Here is a 16,717-nt window from a genome sequence, read left to right on the forward strand (position 1 = left end):
ACGCAGCCGTGGCAGCACCTCCCCCGGAGGGTGCTCTGGGCGCTGGGTCAGACACGGATGGGTCTCTTCTGACACCCAGGCTGTGACCGTGGGGACGGGCTTCAGCAGCCACCAGCACGAGAGCCGAAGACCCCCGGCAGAAACGTGGGTGAACATTTGGGATGGCGGTCAGCCCAGGATGGACACCCGAAACAAGGGCTACCCCGGACACTGTCCTAAGGGGGCTGCGCGTGGCAGGCGGGAACTTCCGGGCTCCGGTCAAGCACTGGGTCTGGGGTGGCCTCGGGGACCGCGCCCTGGACTGTGCTCTGAGCTGCTGACTGGGGTCTGCGCCACCTGCAAGGGGGCCTCTTCACCAGTGTGCGGGCCGAGTGACGCCTCTGGGGCCTGGGTCCCCCAGCTTGTGCGCAAAGCGGGTGTGAGTGGGGTGCAGGCTGCGCTGGGGGCCCGGGTCCAGGGCTGAATCCATCAGGAAGGCCCTAAGACTGCGGGGACAGCAGACTAGGGTGCGGTGACCCCCGGTGGCCCAGAGGCGGCTCCCCCGCCAGGCCACGCCCACGCCGCCCACGGCAGACGGCAGACGACGGCAGTCGCGCCCGACACCGACAGGCACGCCCTCCATCGCCCCGCCCCTGGGCTCCCAGAACAAACGGGCAGACTCCAGATTCCCATGACAGCAGCTTTTATTGAGATCCGGGTGTGCACACGGCAGCCTCCCACCCGCCTGGCCTGGGCTCAGGCCCCTGAGTCATCTGCCGCGTCCCCTGCGGAGCGCGGGGGCGGCCCTCCCGTGGGACGTCGCTGGGCCCCTCAGGGAAGGCAGTAGGTTGTATAGTTATCTTCCGAGGGGGCAACATCACTGCCCTGAAACCACACAACCTACTACCTCACCCCGCCGGTGCCCGGGTTTGGGAGGGTCCGCCGTCCTGCCGCTGCCCCCGGCCCAGCCCCGGCCCCTCCTGGTGGTCTGCAGCCACCAGAGCCGAGCTGGAGGGCTGGGCAGGCGCAGGGGAGGAGGGACGTGCAGACGGCGCCTTGGTCCCCACGCTGGCCAGTCCCGCTGCGCTTGCTGGGGGTGGAGCGGGCTCGTGCCCACGAGGGCTGCCGTGGGCTCGAGGACATTCCTCTCACCCCCTGCCTGGGAGAGGGGAGCCCTGGCCTCCGTCCCTCCGCTGACCAGAGGCCTGACGCTGAGCTGGGCAGGCTGTGGCCTCGGGGGACGTGCTGATGGAGGCTGACCCCGTGGGCTGCCCTGGGGTGCTGCCCTGCAACGCCAGCCAAGCCTCAGTTGGCCCAGTCCCCCTCGGGGCCCGAGGCTACTCCTCCTGGTGCCCAGTGCCGGCCACAGGAATGCATCTGAGGGCAAAGTCCAGGCTGGGGGCCGCCCAAGAGCCTGATGTGGGGTAGGGGGATGTGGACGGGGGAGGGGTGGGCTGCCCAAACTGCCCGTAGGGTCCGTCAGCTCTCAGCACAGCGTGGGGAGAGGGAAAGGTCGACTCTGAGCCCTGCCCTCCTTGGACACTTCACATGGTACTGCCTTCAACCCTCATCTGCCCCATTTCACAGATGAGGAAACTGAAGCCCAGAGAGGTCAAGGGACCCACCCCAGGTCACACAGCAAGTGGAACCTAGGCCCGTCAGACTTCTTGCCACCCGGCAGCCACTGTGCCCACCCTGCCGAGGCTGTGTCCCCACCCCCCTGCCCACCGCACCCCCCTCCACCAGCCAGGGTCCTGGGTGCTGTCCACTGTCGATATTACAGCCACTTCAGGAAAGACAGTAGATTGTATAGTTATCCCATAGCAGGGCAGAGCCCCAAACTATACAACCTACTACCTCACCCCAAAGGGCCGTCAGTCTCGGCGCCTGGAGGGACGTCGTGGCTCCCAGAGGCATCTCCTGGAGGGGGAAGGAGGAGAGCAGCAGGGGGACGGGGGTCAGGGTTGCGCTGGGGCGCTAAGGGCACGGACACTGGCAGGCGGGTCAGCAGAGGGCCCACATACCCCGGGAGCAGCCCCACAGGAGAAAACCACCAACCAGGGAGGGAAAAGGAAAGAGGGAAGAGGGAGGGAGGGAGAAGTGCAATGTGGCTTTTGGGAAAGCGTTACAGGTGATGGGATCACTCCCATCTGGACAGGAGTGGACAGGAGTGGCCATGGTGTCCCCAAGGGACTTCTCCTGCACTGGTGACACTGGGAGGAAGGCTGTCATCTGTTAGAGGCCAACCCATGTCCAAAAGGGGCTACGCATGCCCACCTGGCCCCCACCTCTGACAGCATCGCCCACCCCGGCTCCCTGCTGCCCCAGGACACACCTCCACCCACTGGACAGGTGTGGACTCCCTCCCCGTGGGCTCTGGTTGGTCTGGTCCCGCCATCCAGGGTGACCTGGGCTTTTCCTATCTCAGGAGAGGCTATAGAATATTCTTTCTTTCCAAAAGGGAACCTGGCTCCCAGGAAAGGCTCGTCTGTGCCATTTGGTCCTCACAGGCCTGGTGAAGCTAGGATCACTGATGCCATTTTGTAGTGAGGAAGCTGAGGCTCGGATGGGCCCCAGGCAGGGGGCAGCGCTTGCTCTCGGGCTCTCCCCGGCGTGGCCTCGCCCGCCACTGCAGAGGGGGCCTCGTGCCCAGTCCCAATACACAGGGCAGCTGCTGCTTCCTGAACCCCGAGGGGCACGAAATGGTCCCAGAACCCTCCGCTAGTGACGAGGACACCAGGGCCCACACCCAGCGTGGGACACTTAGGGCGCAGTCACCTGGGAGTGGGGCCAGCAACACCTCAACGCAGGCTGCCTGCCCCCCAGACCCGGCTGGCCTGTGCTCGCCGGCACCCTGTCTGTCCTTGAGGCCCCAGAAGGAAATCTTCACCAGAGGGTCTCGAGGTCCCGTCTCCCGGCCTCCACTTGGACTCCGTGGCTGGCGGACAGGACCAGGGTGTCCCTGAGCACTCTCCAGGCAGAGCCAACCAGCCTCTAGGACGGGGGGCGAGGAGAGGGTGGCCAAGGGCCTTCCTTCGACGCACCCCCATCCTGGCAACGATGCGTGGTCCAGGCAGGCAGATTCCGGCTCGGTTTGGGGACGGGCAGCCTGGTGCAGCCGCCCTGTGGGGTGACCGGCTGCCGTGAGCCTCATCGCTGGGGAGGCCGAGGACACGGCGCCCAGCCCCGGGTGCTGCCGACTGTCTCAGAGTGACTCTGAGGAGGCCCCCTGAGCGCGGGCTCTGGCTCCCAACTTAGCCCCCGAGACCCCCAACGGCCTCAGGCTGCAGGGACCACCTGGCTCTGACCGCTGGCCCTAGCAGGCTGAGGGCGGCACGGGGCAGGACAGCCCAGCAAGTGGAGCTGGCTGCGAAGCCGGGCCGGCCTCCTCGCCGTGCTTCTCTGGACCCTCTTCTGCCCTCGTGGGCCTGGACTTCCTCACTGAGGCGGGGTCCATGCAGCAGCTGCTCCCAGGGGATCCGAGTGGCTGCCAGGCCGCCCGTAGTTAACACCGGGCTGGAACCCACGCGTGTGCCACTACTCAGACCCGCCTGCCCTCCCCTGGGCCGGGGCTTCAGCTCCAGAGCCTGCAGTGTTGACCCCACGAGGGCCCAAGCCCAGCCCCGAGCTGGGCTCCACGGGGTAGGGAGAGGCAGGCAAAGAGAGGGGGGAGACAGACACACACACACACACACCCCCGGTCCTCCCTGGCTGTCACCACAAGCACCCCCGGACCCCCAGCCCAGCCTAGGAGAAGCAGATGTGACAGGTTCCCCTCATTCAGCCTTTCTGTTCCAGGCCAGACTCACCCGTGTGCATCTCAGGTCGATGGCAGCGGCCCGTGTATTAGGATCACAGCGGAGGGCTGGAGAAAAGGGGGCGACGGGTCCTCACGGTGCAGAGGGAGACAGGGCCCAGCGCTCCTCTTCCATCCAGACACCCTGCGGCAGACCATGGCTCCTTCAGGCCACGTCCAGCCTGAGGTCACAAGTGCATCGTGGGACACAGCTCTGACCACATCCCTCCCCATTATAAACTCCCCCATGACTCCCTACTTCCCAGAGAAAGGATGGTAGGAAGGGCGTGCATTGCAGATGTTACCCGTGCTGTCTTGTGTCCTGTGACAGTCCTCTGGGCATTCAGCAGGGGTGGCCGTGCACCCACACCGAGGCCGGGGGTGGGCCTGTCTCCTGCAGAGGGGCCCAGGGCGAGGCCTCCTGTGGGCTCTGGCTGGGCTGGGAAGAGTGGGGCGGCGGTGAGGTGCCCCCGCGAGTGGGGACGGCCCCACCCTAACGCTCAGCTCACCGTTGAGTAAGGCTGGCCTCAGACAGAAGCTCCCATCTCAGTGCCACTTCTTGACCTGTTTGGGTTTTAGAAGAAAGTCACAGGCGTCAGGTTTGGAAGAGCCGCAGCTATGCCCCTCCGGTGGCTGCTCCGTGCCTCCTTCCCGGACTCGCCCGGCCGCCTGCTCCAGGTCCCGCATTTCAGCCCAGCCTGCCTCACCATGGCCTCTCGCCTGGGGACACACCCTGTGCGGAGGCCTGGAGAGAACGGCCCCTGTGGCTGCCTGTGCTGGACGATGCTGGGTCAGAGGTGAACAAGACCCAGGCCTCGTCCTTGAATGGCCAGGGCCGCCGGCGCTCCCGTGCTGGGTGGCCAGCGCCCCACCAGGCTCGCACCGACGCTCTGGGGCCTGGAGGATGGGGCGCCCAGGGGAGAAGGGACGTGTGCCCACCTCCTGGGCACCTGGCACTTAGTGGGACCCGGGAGGAGGAGCCAGACCCCCCACTTCACAGGAGGCTCCCGACAGGCTGAAGCTCCCGCCCCGGGGCAAGCGAGGCCTGGGATCGTCCCAAGAGCAGAAACCCCGGGGAAGGGGCGCCCAGGACCCAGTCTCGGAGGCCTCAGCCAGCGCTCACTCAGTGAACTGCAACCCCACCTGGCTCCGGCCCATTCCGGCCAGGTGCCCTCCCGGGACCAGCACAAGGGAAGGGACACGGGTGTAAGACGAGCACACAGCCGGCCTGCTGGCCAGCTGCAGAGCCTCTGAGGCCGAGCCCGAGACGCTGGACTCGGAGCCAGACCTACTTGGGTCTGTCCAGCCCTGCCACGGGCCAAACACCGAGCCTCAGTGTCCCCGGCCACTAACACGGACGGGAAGAGTAGCCCATCTGGCTGCGGTGGTCCTGTCCTGGCCCCTCTCCCTCAGCGCTCCAGAGGCCAGACTGTCCATCACCAGGGCTCACGTCTCTGTGCTGCTGCGCCTCTGCGCCCCGCCCAGCCTGGCTCCCCTCACGTCCCCCTCCAGCCTCCCAGAGCAGAAAAACGCCCTGGGCAGCCCTCCCCCACCCTCCCCACCCGTCTGCCGCCCCCCGCTCCCCGCACCTCTCGGCCCCTGCCCTGGCCTGTCCTGTGCCAGGAGGGACCGCCCCATTGTTCCTCTCCTTGCCATGAAGACCCTGTGCTCCCACACACGTGCCCCTCTCTTACTGCCCATCGGGAGGCCAGGGGAGGGCAGTGGCGCCCAGACGAATCCTCGCTCTGCCCTGGTTCTGGGACTGGGCCTTGCGCTCCTAGGCTCCAGGCCTCACACCTGGACACCCGGACCCGCGGCAGGCATGTAGCTGACGTGAGCGGTGCCCGTGAAGGTGCCCACGGATGGTGGGGACTTCCTCTCTCCATGAGGGCCAGGCGGGCTCCTGCACATTCACAGCCTATCCAGGTGACCAGGAGGCAGATACCGTACCCCCGGCAGGGTCCCCTGAACTCTGGCTTTATCCACCAAGGCACAGCTCCCACACAACCTGGCTCTTTCTTTAGCCAGCAACCCAGGTTTGGGGGGAAGGAGGAGCAATGACATTTCTGGGTCTGTGACCTGATCGTGGAGACATTTCTGAGCTGGGAGGTGGCCCCAATTCCATGTGTCAGGGGACATGACTTGCTGCCCCCCCTGCCCCACAGTCCTAGGAGCGACCACGGGTCTTGGCCCAGGGAGGGACGGCAGAGACCTCCCCTCTTCCGGCGGGATGGCAGGGGTCTGAGAGCTCCAAGGGGACCCTTCCCAGTCAGCCTGGACTGGGCGGTGGCAGGAGCAGGCAGTGCGGTGTGAAGAGGGCTCCCTGAGCAGGGCTGCGGGGAGCGAGCAGTCGGCAGTCGCCCTGCCATCTGCCACCGCCGGCTCAGCCCCAGTCCCCAGTGTCTGCCTGCGGGCAGGGCGCCGGGCAGGCCCGGGCTGGGAGGAGCCAGGCCAGCCGGGGACAGGTGTGTGGGAGGCCTCAGTGGGCAGGTGGCCTTTTCAGGGCCAGGCGGATGTCTGGAGCGAGCGAGGCAGACAGACGGTGTCACCCTGCAGTCACCTCGGGCTTGGCTTGGGGCCACCGGGAGCCGGGACCCCCCCCGTGGCTGGCCCCCACTGCTGCCCCGATTAGGTTTCTCCCCATAAAGCGGCCGGTGTTTCTGCTCGGCAAGCCGTGCCAACAGTGGAGTCTGGGAAAAAGGCATCGGGGTGGCATCCGGGGGCCGGGTCTCCCTGCGAACACGGCCCATAAAGTTAACGAGACGTGCGCACCGGGCAGAGGCCAGCTCGGGCCGGGCAGGGGCTGTGTGCCCATCACGCCCCGGGCAGGGCCGGGCACACACTGAATGGGGCACCAAAACTCAGGAATCAAGACAAATGTTTCAATATAAAATTTTTTAAAAATGCAGAAAGGCCCATGATATAAGAATATCAAACTTAAACAAGGGCACAACGGATGGTTACTAACTCCTCCTTTTGCCTCAGGTTCCAACAGCTCAGCTGAGCACGGGGCCCAGTGGCTTCACTGCCCCCAAGAGCACCCCTCAGGGACAGAGGGGCAAAACTAGAACCGGAATCCAGATTTCTGACCCCAGGCTCTTCCCGTGGCCCTGCACACCTCTAGGCGGCGCAGGCCACGCAGGTGGGGAAGTGGGGCCTCCAGACAGGAGCCCCTGCCCCAGCCCCCTGGGGTCCACCCCAGGCCTGCCTTCCTTCCCAGGGGCCCAAGGTGCTCTCTTGTTGGTTCCCTTCCTGCCCAGCCTCCCCGAGACAGACGCCCATGTGCTCTGGGTCGGGGTCTCCCATCCCGGGAGTCTGTGCCCCGCCCTTGGCTCCCTGCTCTCCTGTCCCCAGAGAGCTCCAAGCTCATAAGTGGAAGGTGGCCAGGCATGGGAAATGTCCACTCCCCAGGGAAGGGGCCAGACACGTACCTGGAGCCGAGTGTCACTGCCCACAGATGTGTGAGTCTGAAAGCCCACAAGAGTCCTAGCATCCAGGAAGCTGGGGGCCTGGTGCTGGCCGGGGAGGCCCGGATGGCCCAGGCAACGGGATCCAGCCCTGCTCTGCAGACATACCTGCACCCACGGGGGCCATGGGCACGAGGTGGGGGTGGGGATAGATGGTTCTGGGAGCTGCCAGGCCACAGTTCTGACCCCTGCTTTGGCCCCAACCAGCGATTGGCCTCGGACAAAGTTAATCAGCACCTCTGGCCTCCGCCGTTTCCTCTGTAAAGTAGGGCAAGGATGCCAGGGCTGTCGGGAGGAAGGTCCAGGTGCCTCTGTGCCCGGTGGGGGGAGGGGGGGAATCACCAGGGGAAGCTGCTCTTCACCGCTGCAGGGTTTGCTCAGAGTCTAAAGGGAAAAGCCAGAAGGCAGAGCCTTTCTGAGCCTGTGGGTGTGTCCATCTGGTGCTTAACCATTAGGCACAGTTTTAACCTCAAAGGCGTGTATTTATCTGAAAATATTCTCAGTTCAAGCCGCATTCTGGGTCACAAGGCGAGGAGAGGGAGGGAGAGAGGGGGGACCAGATGCAACCACATCATTAAAAATGCCCGGCGTGAAACCGTGTTCTGGGGCAGCCCCACCTGGCAGCAGCCCCTCAGGAGGGCCCTTCTGCTGCGGGGCCCCCTGGCCCCCCGGGAGGCTCTGGGCCTGGCCTGGCGTGTGGACCCGTGACTCTGGTCTGGGCATTACACCATCCTGTCCTTGGCTGGGTTTCCCGGGGCCGGGGCCGGGGAGCCGAGCAAACCCCACTTCATGGTGATGGAATGTTCTCTCCGGGAACTGCGAGGCGAGGCTGTCTGGGAAAAACCTGGGCCTCGTCCTGTGACTGTCCCAGCCTGGAAGGCTTGGCTGGGCCGTAGGTGTCTGGGGAAGCCACCCCGCCGCTCCTGAGGCCCTACTGTGCACTCTTCTACACGTGTGCTGTCCAGCGAGGACCTGACCTTGGTCACCCAGAGAACACAGGGCAGAACTTGCCCCCAGTCCACCTGGCGCGCCCCATGCTGCCAGAGAAACCGGCGCAGTCCCTGTGAAACCATGCACTTTCCTCAAAGCCCCGGCTTCTTTACGCGGACGTTTCCGCGAACACGGGCGGCCCTCGGAGGACCTTGTCGCGGGGCCCTGCCCTGCGCTGGCTCCTGGGGCAGTGGCGTCTCCTCTCGACCGCCCTCCAGGCCCTGCAGCCCAGGCTCCCTGGACGCCCCGGGGCTGCTCCGTGCACTGCTTCCCCTGCGATCGCCGGGTGCTGTCGGGCGGCGCTGCTTCACGCCGTGCAGGCTCAAGAGCAGCGGGCGCGGCAGGAGGCAGAGGGCTCCGCGCTGACAGAGGGGATGATGCTCCTGGCCTGGCCGGCACTCTGGGGGCCTGAGGTCTCAGGGTCTGGTCTGCGCAGGCACCCCGATCTGCAGCCCAGGCCCCAGGGGAAGCGCAGCTGCAGAGCGCCGCCTCCCCCAGGAAGCCCCCGCCCCCGCTTCCTAAGGACAGGGGCCACTGGAAGCCCGACTGAACACCGTGAGCCCTGGAGCCCGGCCCGGAGCCCCGAGGCCCTCAGGCAGGAAAGGGGGTGCGAAGGCCGGCAGAGGCCCGGGGCTGCCTCCATGCACGGCGTGTCCGGGGGCTCACTCCCCCCGCCCCGTCATTTCTAGAACTGTCCACACTGGCCGCCAGGGACTCCCTCCGGGGGTGCGGCTTTCACAACGGCTCTCCTGGGGGTGGTCTGCAGCGTCTCCGCCCGCTTGGTGGGGAGGTCTGGGGCGCCAGGGTGGGGGCTCCCAGACGCCTCACCGAGACGTCGGCTGGTGCCAAGCCCGGGGTGGCCACGGCCAAGGCCGCGCGGGGCCAGCGGGCAGCGGTCCCCTCCCCGCGCCGGCCCTCAGCCTCGCACACAAGAGGGCGGACGGCGCCGGGAAGACAAAGGCGGCGAGGAGGGCAGGGCGGCCCGGCAGGATGCGGAAGTCCACCTGGGAAGCAGCCCCGGCCTGGAGGGCAGGCCAGGGAGAGGGGCAGGCGGCACCCTCTTCAGAACCGTCCTCGCGCCCGAGCTGCCAGTCACCCGCTTGCCAGAAGCCCTGTCAGCCCTTCGGGGGGCTCCGGGCGGTCCCTAGGAAGGCTTATGCCCGAGGCACCGGCCCTGATGCCCTCCTGCCTGACGGGGTATGTGTCCTCACTGGCCTGAGGGCGGGGCAGCCTCCGACCAGGTGGCCCGAGGTGCCGTCCTGTGTTCTGGGGCCATCCCAGCACAGCCCACCCCATGGTCCAGGCCGGCACCTCCTTTCTGTCCAGTGCAGGGGGCACAGGGGCGGCTGCCGAGGGACACGGGGAAGACCCACCCCAGGGACGCAGGGCCGGAGCCCTCCCGACCCCCTGCAGCACCGGCCACTTCCCAAGCCTCAAGCCTCCTGTCCTGCTTGCCCGCCTCACGTCCCCTCTGGGGAGCCCCCTCTGCACGGCCCCAGCAGACAAACAGCATCTCACTCAGAACCCCAGATGTAAGGCGGAGACCAGAGACAATGCTCTGGGTCCAGCCACGGCCACCCCTCCCAGCCTGTGCAGGGCGAAAACCCAGGATCAAGACCAATCCCACTTGAAAGACGGGTAGACGGGCCCAGGGGGTCGCCGTGCACTGGCCCTGGCGGCGGGCAGCAGTGGGGCCCTTGAAAAGCAACCGTCAGCGGAGACGCTACTCACGCACCGGGGGGCACGGCTGGGCCTTGCGCTCTGACGGAGACGGGCAGGTCAGGAGCCGGTGCGGGGCCTGGGTCAAGGAACAAGAGAGTGGAATTAGCGGGGAGCCCGTGCCTTTTCTACAGGGTGGGGGAGCCTTGGTGACACAGCATGGTATGGAGCGCTGGAGCCGCTGGACCCCTCGCTTGTGTGACCACAGTTGTACTGACAACTCCCCAGGCACGAACCAAACAGCCGTCCTCACCCAAGACCTCTCCCAGGAGCGGCTGCTCCTTGCGGGCTGCCCCACGGGGTGGGGAGCTCAGTGGGGCAGAGCGAGCATCCCAGCCACAGGGCTCGGGGTTCGAATCCCTGTTGGCCCAACATTGCTGCAAATACACATAGCAGCACTTCCTGGACACGCACTCCCCGTCGGAAACTGGGGAAGGGCAAACCCCCTGCCCCCTGGAACGCTCCACGCGCTGACCTGAGCCCGTCGCACTGGGTAGCTCCGTCAGTCCTCATTACAGCCTGATCTGGGGGTGAGGGAATGCACGCAGAGAGGCTAAGTTATTTCCCCACGGTCACACCGCCAGCACAGGCGTTATCGTCCTCCCTGGCGTTACAGGAATGAGGGAACGAAGACCCAGAGACGTCTCCATCTACCTGCCTGAGGTCACGCAGCTACTAGCTACTAGGAGAGACCAGAGCCCCCTGTCCTGGGTAACCCCAGGGAGCCCCCCATCTGAGACATTCAATTTCCCTTCCTCAGGGTGACGGCCAAGGGCCTTCTGGCTCCCCAGTTCTCCCAGGCCAGCCAGGTTGAGCGGGCACAGTGTTCTTGGAGAAGGGCAGCTCAGAGCCGGGCCCGGGGGACACAGTGGGAGCCTGCTCTCCCCACCCAGGGCTGGACACAGCTGAGCTTCCAGCTCAGTAACGTCTGGGGAACAAGGCCTCCGACAGGGGAAACGTCTGACGGCAAGCGCCCAGCTGAGCTCAGGCCGGGGCAGGAAACCCGGGCTGCAGCCCCGGTGTTGCTGGGTCTGAGGGCCTCTTGGCTTCACTCCAGCAGGAAGACCCCTTAATAAACCCTCTGGTCCACGCCGGGGGCCATCCCAGCCCTCCCCCAGCCCCCGCTCAGCCTGCCCCCCAGGGAGGCGGCCTCTCAGGATGTGTGGCAGCCCGACACCTCAGGGGCGCCACGCATTCCCAGAGCCCGGAGGTGTTTCCACCTCCCCTGTTGGGAGGCTCGCTCCTGGCTCAGTGGCCCGGGGCTGGCCCTTGACCTCCCTGAGCCTCAGGTCCCATAGGAGAGTGGCACTGAAAGATGCCCGTCGGCGGGGCTGTCGTGAAGACTGTGACCTGCGTGGGAAGAGCGTGGGCTCGGGGCCCGGCCCACAGGACAGGAAGTGCTTCACAAGAGACAACCAATCAAAGTCACCTCGTCCAGTTGTGGCTTTCAGGGTGGGCATCCCTGCCCTCGTCCGGGGTCCACTGCACCCAGCCAGAGAGCACTACTCAGAGCCGACAGGTAAGCCCTGAGCGAAAGCCATCCTTTTGCGTTTTGTCAGTATTCTCACCGGGACCACAAAGACCAAGTGCCACGTATTTAAGGCCTTAATTTTTCTGTCTGGGTAAATAAAGGACACTTGGATGTCTGATGTTAGAACAAACTCCTGCCCCTTTGGGCTTGGGCTTGGAGGCCCCCTTTGTCCACGGGTGAAAAGATTAGGTACCACGTGTGCATCTGCAGAGCAGATGGGGGTCACGTCTTGGCATCGCCGTGGGGCCCCTTCTCCAGGCTCTGGCCACACACACGGGGCCGTATTAGGCCCAGCAGATACAGCTTCTGAACGTGGCTCTGCCATGGGGCGATGGGCCCACCGCCCAAGCCTTGATTTCCCGTGAACCCACATTCACGCCAACTCCTAAAGAACGAACGGGGTAGCCTCTATCCCAGGAACCCAGGGCGCCAGGGAGGACAGGGACCATTCCCTTCAGAAAACTGGCCAGCACGGGGTGTTGACTGGGCCCACGGGGCTCCCGTCTGCTGCCCAACGTGGGTGAGGCACCAGGGCACCAGGGCAGGGAAAGAGGCCGGGGCGCCGCCTGGGCCCAGACCTCTCCTGTCCTGGGCCGAGTCCGGGCGGGCTCACAGGAGAACAATTACGAGTTGGTGCAAAAACAAACCCCTCAAAGTGAGCCACTGTCCCCCTAACCCTTCACTGCTCCCCCAGCCCAAGCCAGCACCCCAAAGGGCTCGCCTGGCCCCCACAGAACCTCCAGAACCCCAGACGAGGCCGGAGCTGGGCTGCTCCCAGCCGCCGAGCTCCCCTTTCTGGATGCACAGGACGGTCCCGGGCGGAACGAGGACGGTGTGCAAGCACGGAGGGGCGGCCCTCCCCGCCAGCCCCGGGCACGGCTCGGCCTCGCGGTGACCGGGCCGTGTGGTCGTCCTGGTGGTTCCTCCGGCGCTGCACGAGCCCTGAGTGAGCCCCAACCGTGCGCATCGGCCCCATCTCCCATCCGCCGCACAGTATGTCCCGGACCTCGGCCGCTTCACACAGCCACCATCACCCTGGCCCGGGAGCCCCTCCCCACTCCTGGGGACGTGCCCTCGTGGCCTCCTGCGTGTGTCTGTCAGGGCCTGGGGCTCGGTCCCCGGTTCACGCTCGGGTGCCCGAGCCCGTGTGAGGGATGCACCTCTCAGTGCCTACGTTTCATCTGGACCCAGGAGGCTGCCACTGCTGCCCGTGGGACGTTGAGGGGATCTCCCGGTGGGTGCCGAGGAAAGCACCTGCGCTAGACGGCCTTGGGCAGAGCCCGGCAGGCCCTGTCTCCCCAGACACAGCCGCGCGGTCAGTCCCTGATTGCTCTGCTGGGTCTCCTTTCTCCCTGTGCCCAAGCCCTGCTCTCTGCCTCTGCTCTGTTCTTCCTTTCCCATGCTATACCCCCTCATGTCCCCCTTTCCCCTCTGTCCCTGATGTCCCCGGGGGGGACCTCCCCCCTCCCTACCCGCGTCCCACCCCACCCTCGGGCACCGGCTGGCGCATGCCCTGCGTGCAGACACAAAAGCCCCGGGGCGGCGTCTGCGGAGTCTGGCGGGCAAGCTGGACCTGTAAACACATGAGACCCAGATGGCAGAGGGGTCCCGGGTCCTCTCCACACAGCCCTGGGAGGCAGGTCTGCCCCTGGCCATGGCAACAGAGGGGAGGGAGACGCCGCCAGTCTGGCCCCAACCCTCACGGCCCCACAGACTCCCCAGGAGGCTGCAAGCAGCCAAGTGGGCCTGACAGTCTGCACCGGCGGGCTGGCGCTCGGGGGCGGGGCGGGGCTTGGGCGGGGGTGCCCAGCAGACTCTGAGCACCGCAGCCCCATCAGGGCACAAGGCGGAGGGGCAGGCTGGGACCTCCTCACCTGCCGAGCCCCCGAGCTCTGCCCGGTAGTGACTGGTCCCCAGCGCTTGGCCCAAGCCCTCCCACCACGGAACCCTGCGACGGCTGCAGAAAGAGGCTGGTGGGAGGGCAGAGCCGCGGGGGGAGCGCCTGCACTGAACCCGAGCAAATGTGCGAGAAGTACCCGCCCAGCGATCCTCCGGAGGCCGTGTGGGCATGTGCACGTGTGTGCACATGTGTGTGCGACACATGTGTCCTTTCAGGCATGCCCAGCCCAGGGTGGCGTCTGGAGGGAGGGGGTGGGGAGCTCTGATTTTCAACATTCGAAACGCTGCACTGACCTGAGGGTGGCCCAGTCGTCCAAGCTCCAGATGTCAGCCAGGGACCAGGGTGGCCGGGAAGAAGGGGTGAGACCTGAGAGGAGAGAGTGATGCTGGTTAAGTCTTGGGAAGGAGCCCCCGGGTGTGTGCGGGGTGCACGCCCTGCATCTGTACCCTGCTGGCTCCGGCCCACCCTGCCCTAAGACTCCGCGAGGCCCAGCACAGCTCAGGGGCCCCTCAGAGCCTCGCAGGGGGACGTTACCGGCCAGGAGACCACTGCATCAATGCGACTTTGTGCCCAAAACACTGGGGCTGAAACACCCTGGTTTTCTGGGGTCACCTTCTCCAAGGGGCAGCAGCCGTGGCTGCAAGAATGTAGATCTCGGGGATGGAGAGACACAAGGTCAAAGTCAGGCTCAGAGAGGGCTGGGGGTCCTCACTGCCGCTCTCTCAACCTAGGTTTCTAGGGTTTGGGAGAACTAAATGAAACAAGGCGTGAGATGCACAGGATGATGGAGGGGTGCAGCTGTGCTGAGCATGAGGGAGTTCCCTCCCTCTCTTTCTCCCCGGCCTCATCGGGGCCTCTGGGGTAACCCTGAGTGTCTGCACCAGGCAGCTCTCTCTCAGCATCACTACGGAAGACAGAACTCCCTAAACAGCACTTCCTGCAAGGGATAGTCTTTCCCTCTTTGCTTTGGCTGCTAGGAAGCTCAGAGTTGAACTGACAGAACTGGGAGGCGCCTACATGACATGGATTCTCTAGGCCTACCTGCGATTCTCCCTTTGCCCCAATTTCCTCGGCTGTTTATTTTTACCCTCCTGCATTGTCAATATTGCTCTAAGCTGCTTCACATATATATTTCTAATGTGGCAAGACATAAACAAAAAAAAAAAACAAATAACGCCTTAGTTCCCTTCCTGCCTATACGACTGGTGAGGGCCGTGTGTGTAGCAGGCTTCATCTCTGCAAGTGGTGGGCTGTGATTGGTCCCGAGCCAGACCCCCGCTTCTCAGCCAGGTTTGGCATCCCCTTCTGCTCTTTGGTGTCTGGTAAGGAGGCAGGGAGAAGTAGGGACGCCCTTTTTGCAAACGAGAAAACAGAACCCCAGGCAGGGGCCATGGCTTCCCTACGATCACACGGCAGGGAAGGTGGGGTGAGGCTGGGGCCTGGCAGTCTGACCCTAGGCTGTGGCTTAGTCTTCTGCTACAGTGTGGTCATTCCCATGAGCCCTCAGATGCTGTCCCAGGAGATGCTTCGTAACACTGACAGAGGACCTTGGGGGTCTGGAATACCCCCTGGCGGGGGGACACCTTGTCCCGGTGATGTGCAAACAGACGCACGACCACCCGTGGAGCTGCTAAGACCCTGAGGCCTCAGAGCGTTCGCCTCTCCCTACTCAGCCACCTCTGGCAGTGTCCTTGCTAACAGGGCCACCTCCATGCCCTCCCCAAGCCTGTGAAATTGACCCGAAGCCACGTGGCCACAGCAGGCCTGGGTTCCTGGGCCACTGAAACCCTCCTGGCTGCCTCAGAGATGCTGCCAAAAAAGCCCCCTAGCCACTTGGAGCGGAGGCTGCCCCAAGTCCCCATGCTGCATGGCGCAGGAGCTGGCTTTGCCTCGACCCACCGCTTCCTCTCACTCAGCATCCAGCACAGTAAACCCCAAGTAACGAACAGCAGGCCGGGCCCTGCTGAGCTCCGGCGAAGGGAGAGGAGGCCAGGAGAGAGCCACGTTGGGGAGTTTTCTGTCTTTCGGTGGATTATAAACCCCTGCTGCTTCTCGGGGGCAAAGACTGTGTCCCACCCCCAGGCCCTCACCGAAGCCATGGGTGTTCTAGGCTGTGCACCCTCAAACTCTGCTAGGAGGTATTCCTGCCTAAGTCTTACAGATGGGTAAACCGAGGCTCAGGCCACCAAAGAAGCCCATCCAGCCGGACAGCTCGTCAGAGGAGGACTGGGGGCCGTGGGCGCTGACAGCACCCTAGCACAGAGCTGGTTCAGGGGAGTCTCTGCGCCAACGAACTGGGTGGGGCCTCCCTGATTCCATCGGCTTCCAGGAGGCCAGCCGGCCGGCGCCATAATCGGGCCACAGGGCAGGCGCGGGGCTTGGCGGGACCGGAGTGGACAGGGAATCCTTTGCTCTACTCCCTTGCTCCGGGTGGTGGAGCGGGATCTCTTCCACCTGCCGGGGGCCAGGCCGAGCCCGCCCCTCGGGAACCCTGGGCAGGGTGGGCCCGGCTGGCTGCAGGTTGGGGCCTGCGAGGAAGGGGCTGGTGCTGGGGTCTCCCAAGACCGGGTCCATGTTCCCCTCCCGACCAGGCTGCTCACCTCCTGGGCTGCCTCACCACCCAGACGCAGGGCAAAGACCATCCACCTGGCCGTGTGGTCCTGGAGCGTCTTTTGAAGGCCACGACAGGTGTGCACTTTCTTGGGGGTGCTCTGGGACCAGCCATGTTCTGCAAGAAATAAAGTGACCAAGGAGTCAGCTCAGCAGGTCTGGTGGCTCACGGCCCGAGCACGGAGCGGGGCTCAGTGCGGCCTCTCCCCACACCTCTCATTTACCCCCTCGTGCTGCATCTGCAGATGGGCCTAGCCTGCTGCGTGCTGCCGCCGAGCTGCCTCGGCGCCCAGAGGATAAGGGCCTTAGAGGCGAAGGACCGCAAAGAAAACCTCTTCTGACCATCTGGCTGCCCCACTGCCACCCCTGGTGCTGGACTTACACTCAAACCCCGACCGCTGGCTCCCCTGCAGCCCTGATTGCCACGCACATCCTCCAGCGTCTGCAGAGGAAGGGGGCTGGCGAGACTCGAGGCGCCTGCTCCTGGCAGAGCGAGGTCGCCGCTTCACGGCACCCCTGCCCCCTTCACTCCGGTCCTGCCTTGGCACCCACCGTTCCCTGGGGCCAGAATGTTGGCCTGCCATCAAAGGCCTAATTCCTACCCGTCCTTTAGGTTACCTCCCCCAGGGGGGCCTCCTGGACTGGGAGCAACAGGTCAGCTCTAGCGATAGGCTGGGGGTCCCTTGAAATCAGCTCACAGGTGCTCGCACTGCCTGTCTCCCCAC

The 16,717-nt window shown here is 65.2% G+C and overlaps 1 protein-coding gene across 2 annotated transcripts in view; it reads right to left on the reverse strand.

Annotated features, from left to right (window-relative positions):
* Positions 1-1,728: 1,728 nt before the first annotated feature.
* The window catches only part of LOC309641142 (uncharacterized protein), a 40,003-nt gene continuing 25,014 nt past the window's right edge, over positions 1,729-16,717 (reverse strand). The window contains exons 4-8 of one of the 2 annotated variants that reach the window (XM_082420884.1): positions 16,029-16,110; positions 13,676-13,748; positions 9,968-10,030; positions 4,285-4,339; positions 1,729-3,957 (exon numbers count right to left, since the gene is read on the reverse strand). In XM_082420884.1, coding sequence (XP_082277010.1) covers positions 3,942-3,957; positions 4,285-4,339; positions 9,968-10,030; positions 13,676-13,748; positions 16,029-16,110 — 289 coding nt within the window. In that variant the 3' untranslated portion in view covers positions 1,729-3,941. Of the gene's footprint in view, positions 4,340-9,967; positions 10,031-13,518; positions 13,749-15,982; positions 16,111-16,717 lie in introns of both variants that reach the window. The other variant, XM_082420885.1, reaches the window with a different exon arrangement.

This window comes from Balaenoptera physalus (genome assembly GCF_965194825.1).
Source record: "Balaenoptera physalus genome assembly, chromosome: 13".
In the NCBI taxonomy this organism is placed as follows: domain Eukaryota; kingdom Metazoa; phylum Chordata; class Mammalia; order Artiodactyla; family Balaenopteridae; genus Balaenoptera; species Balaenoptera physalus.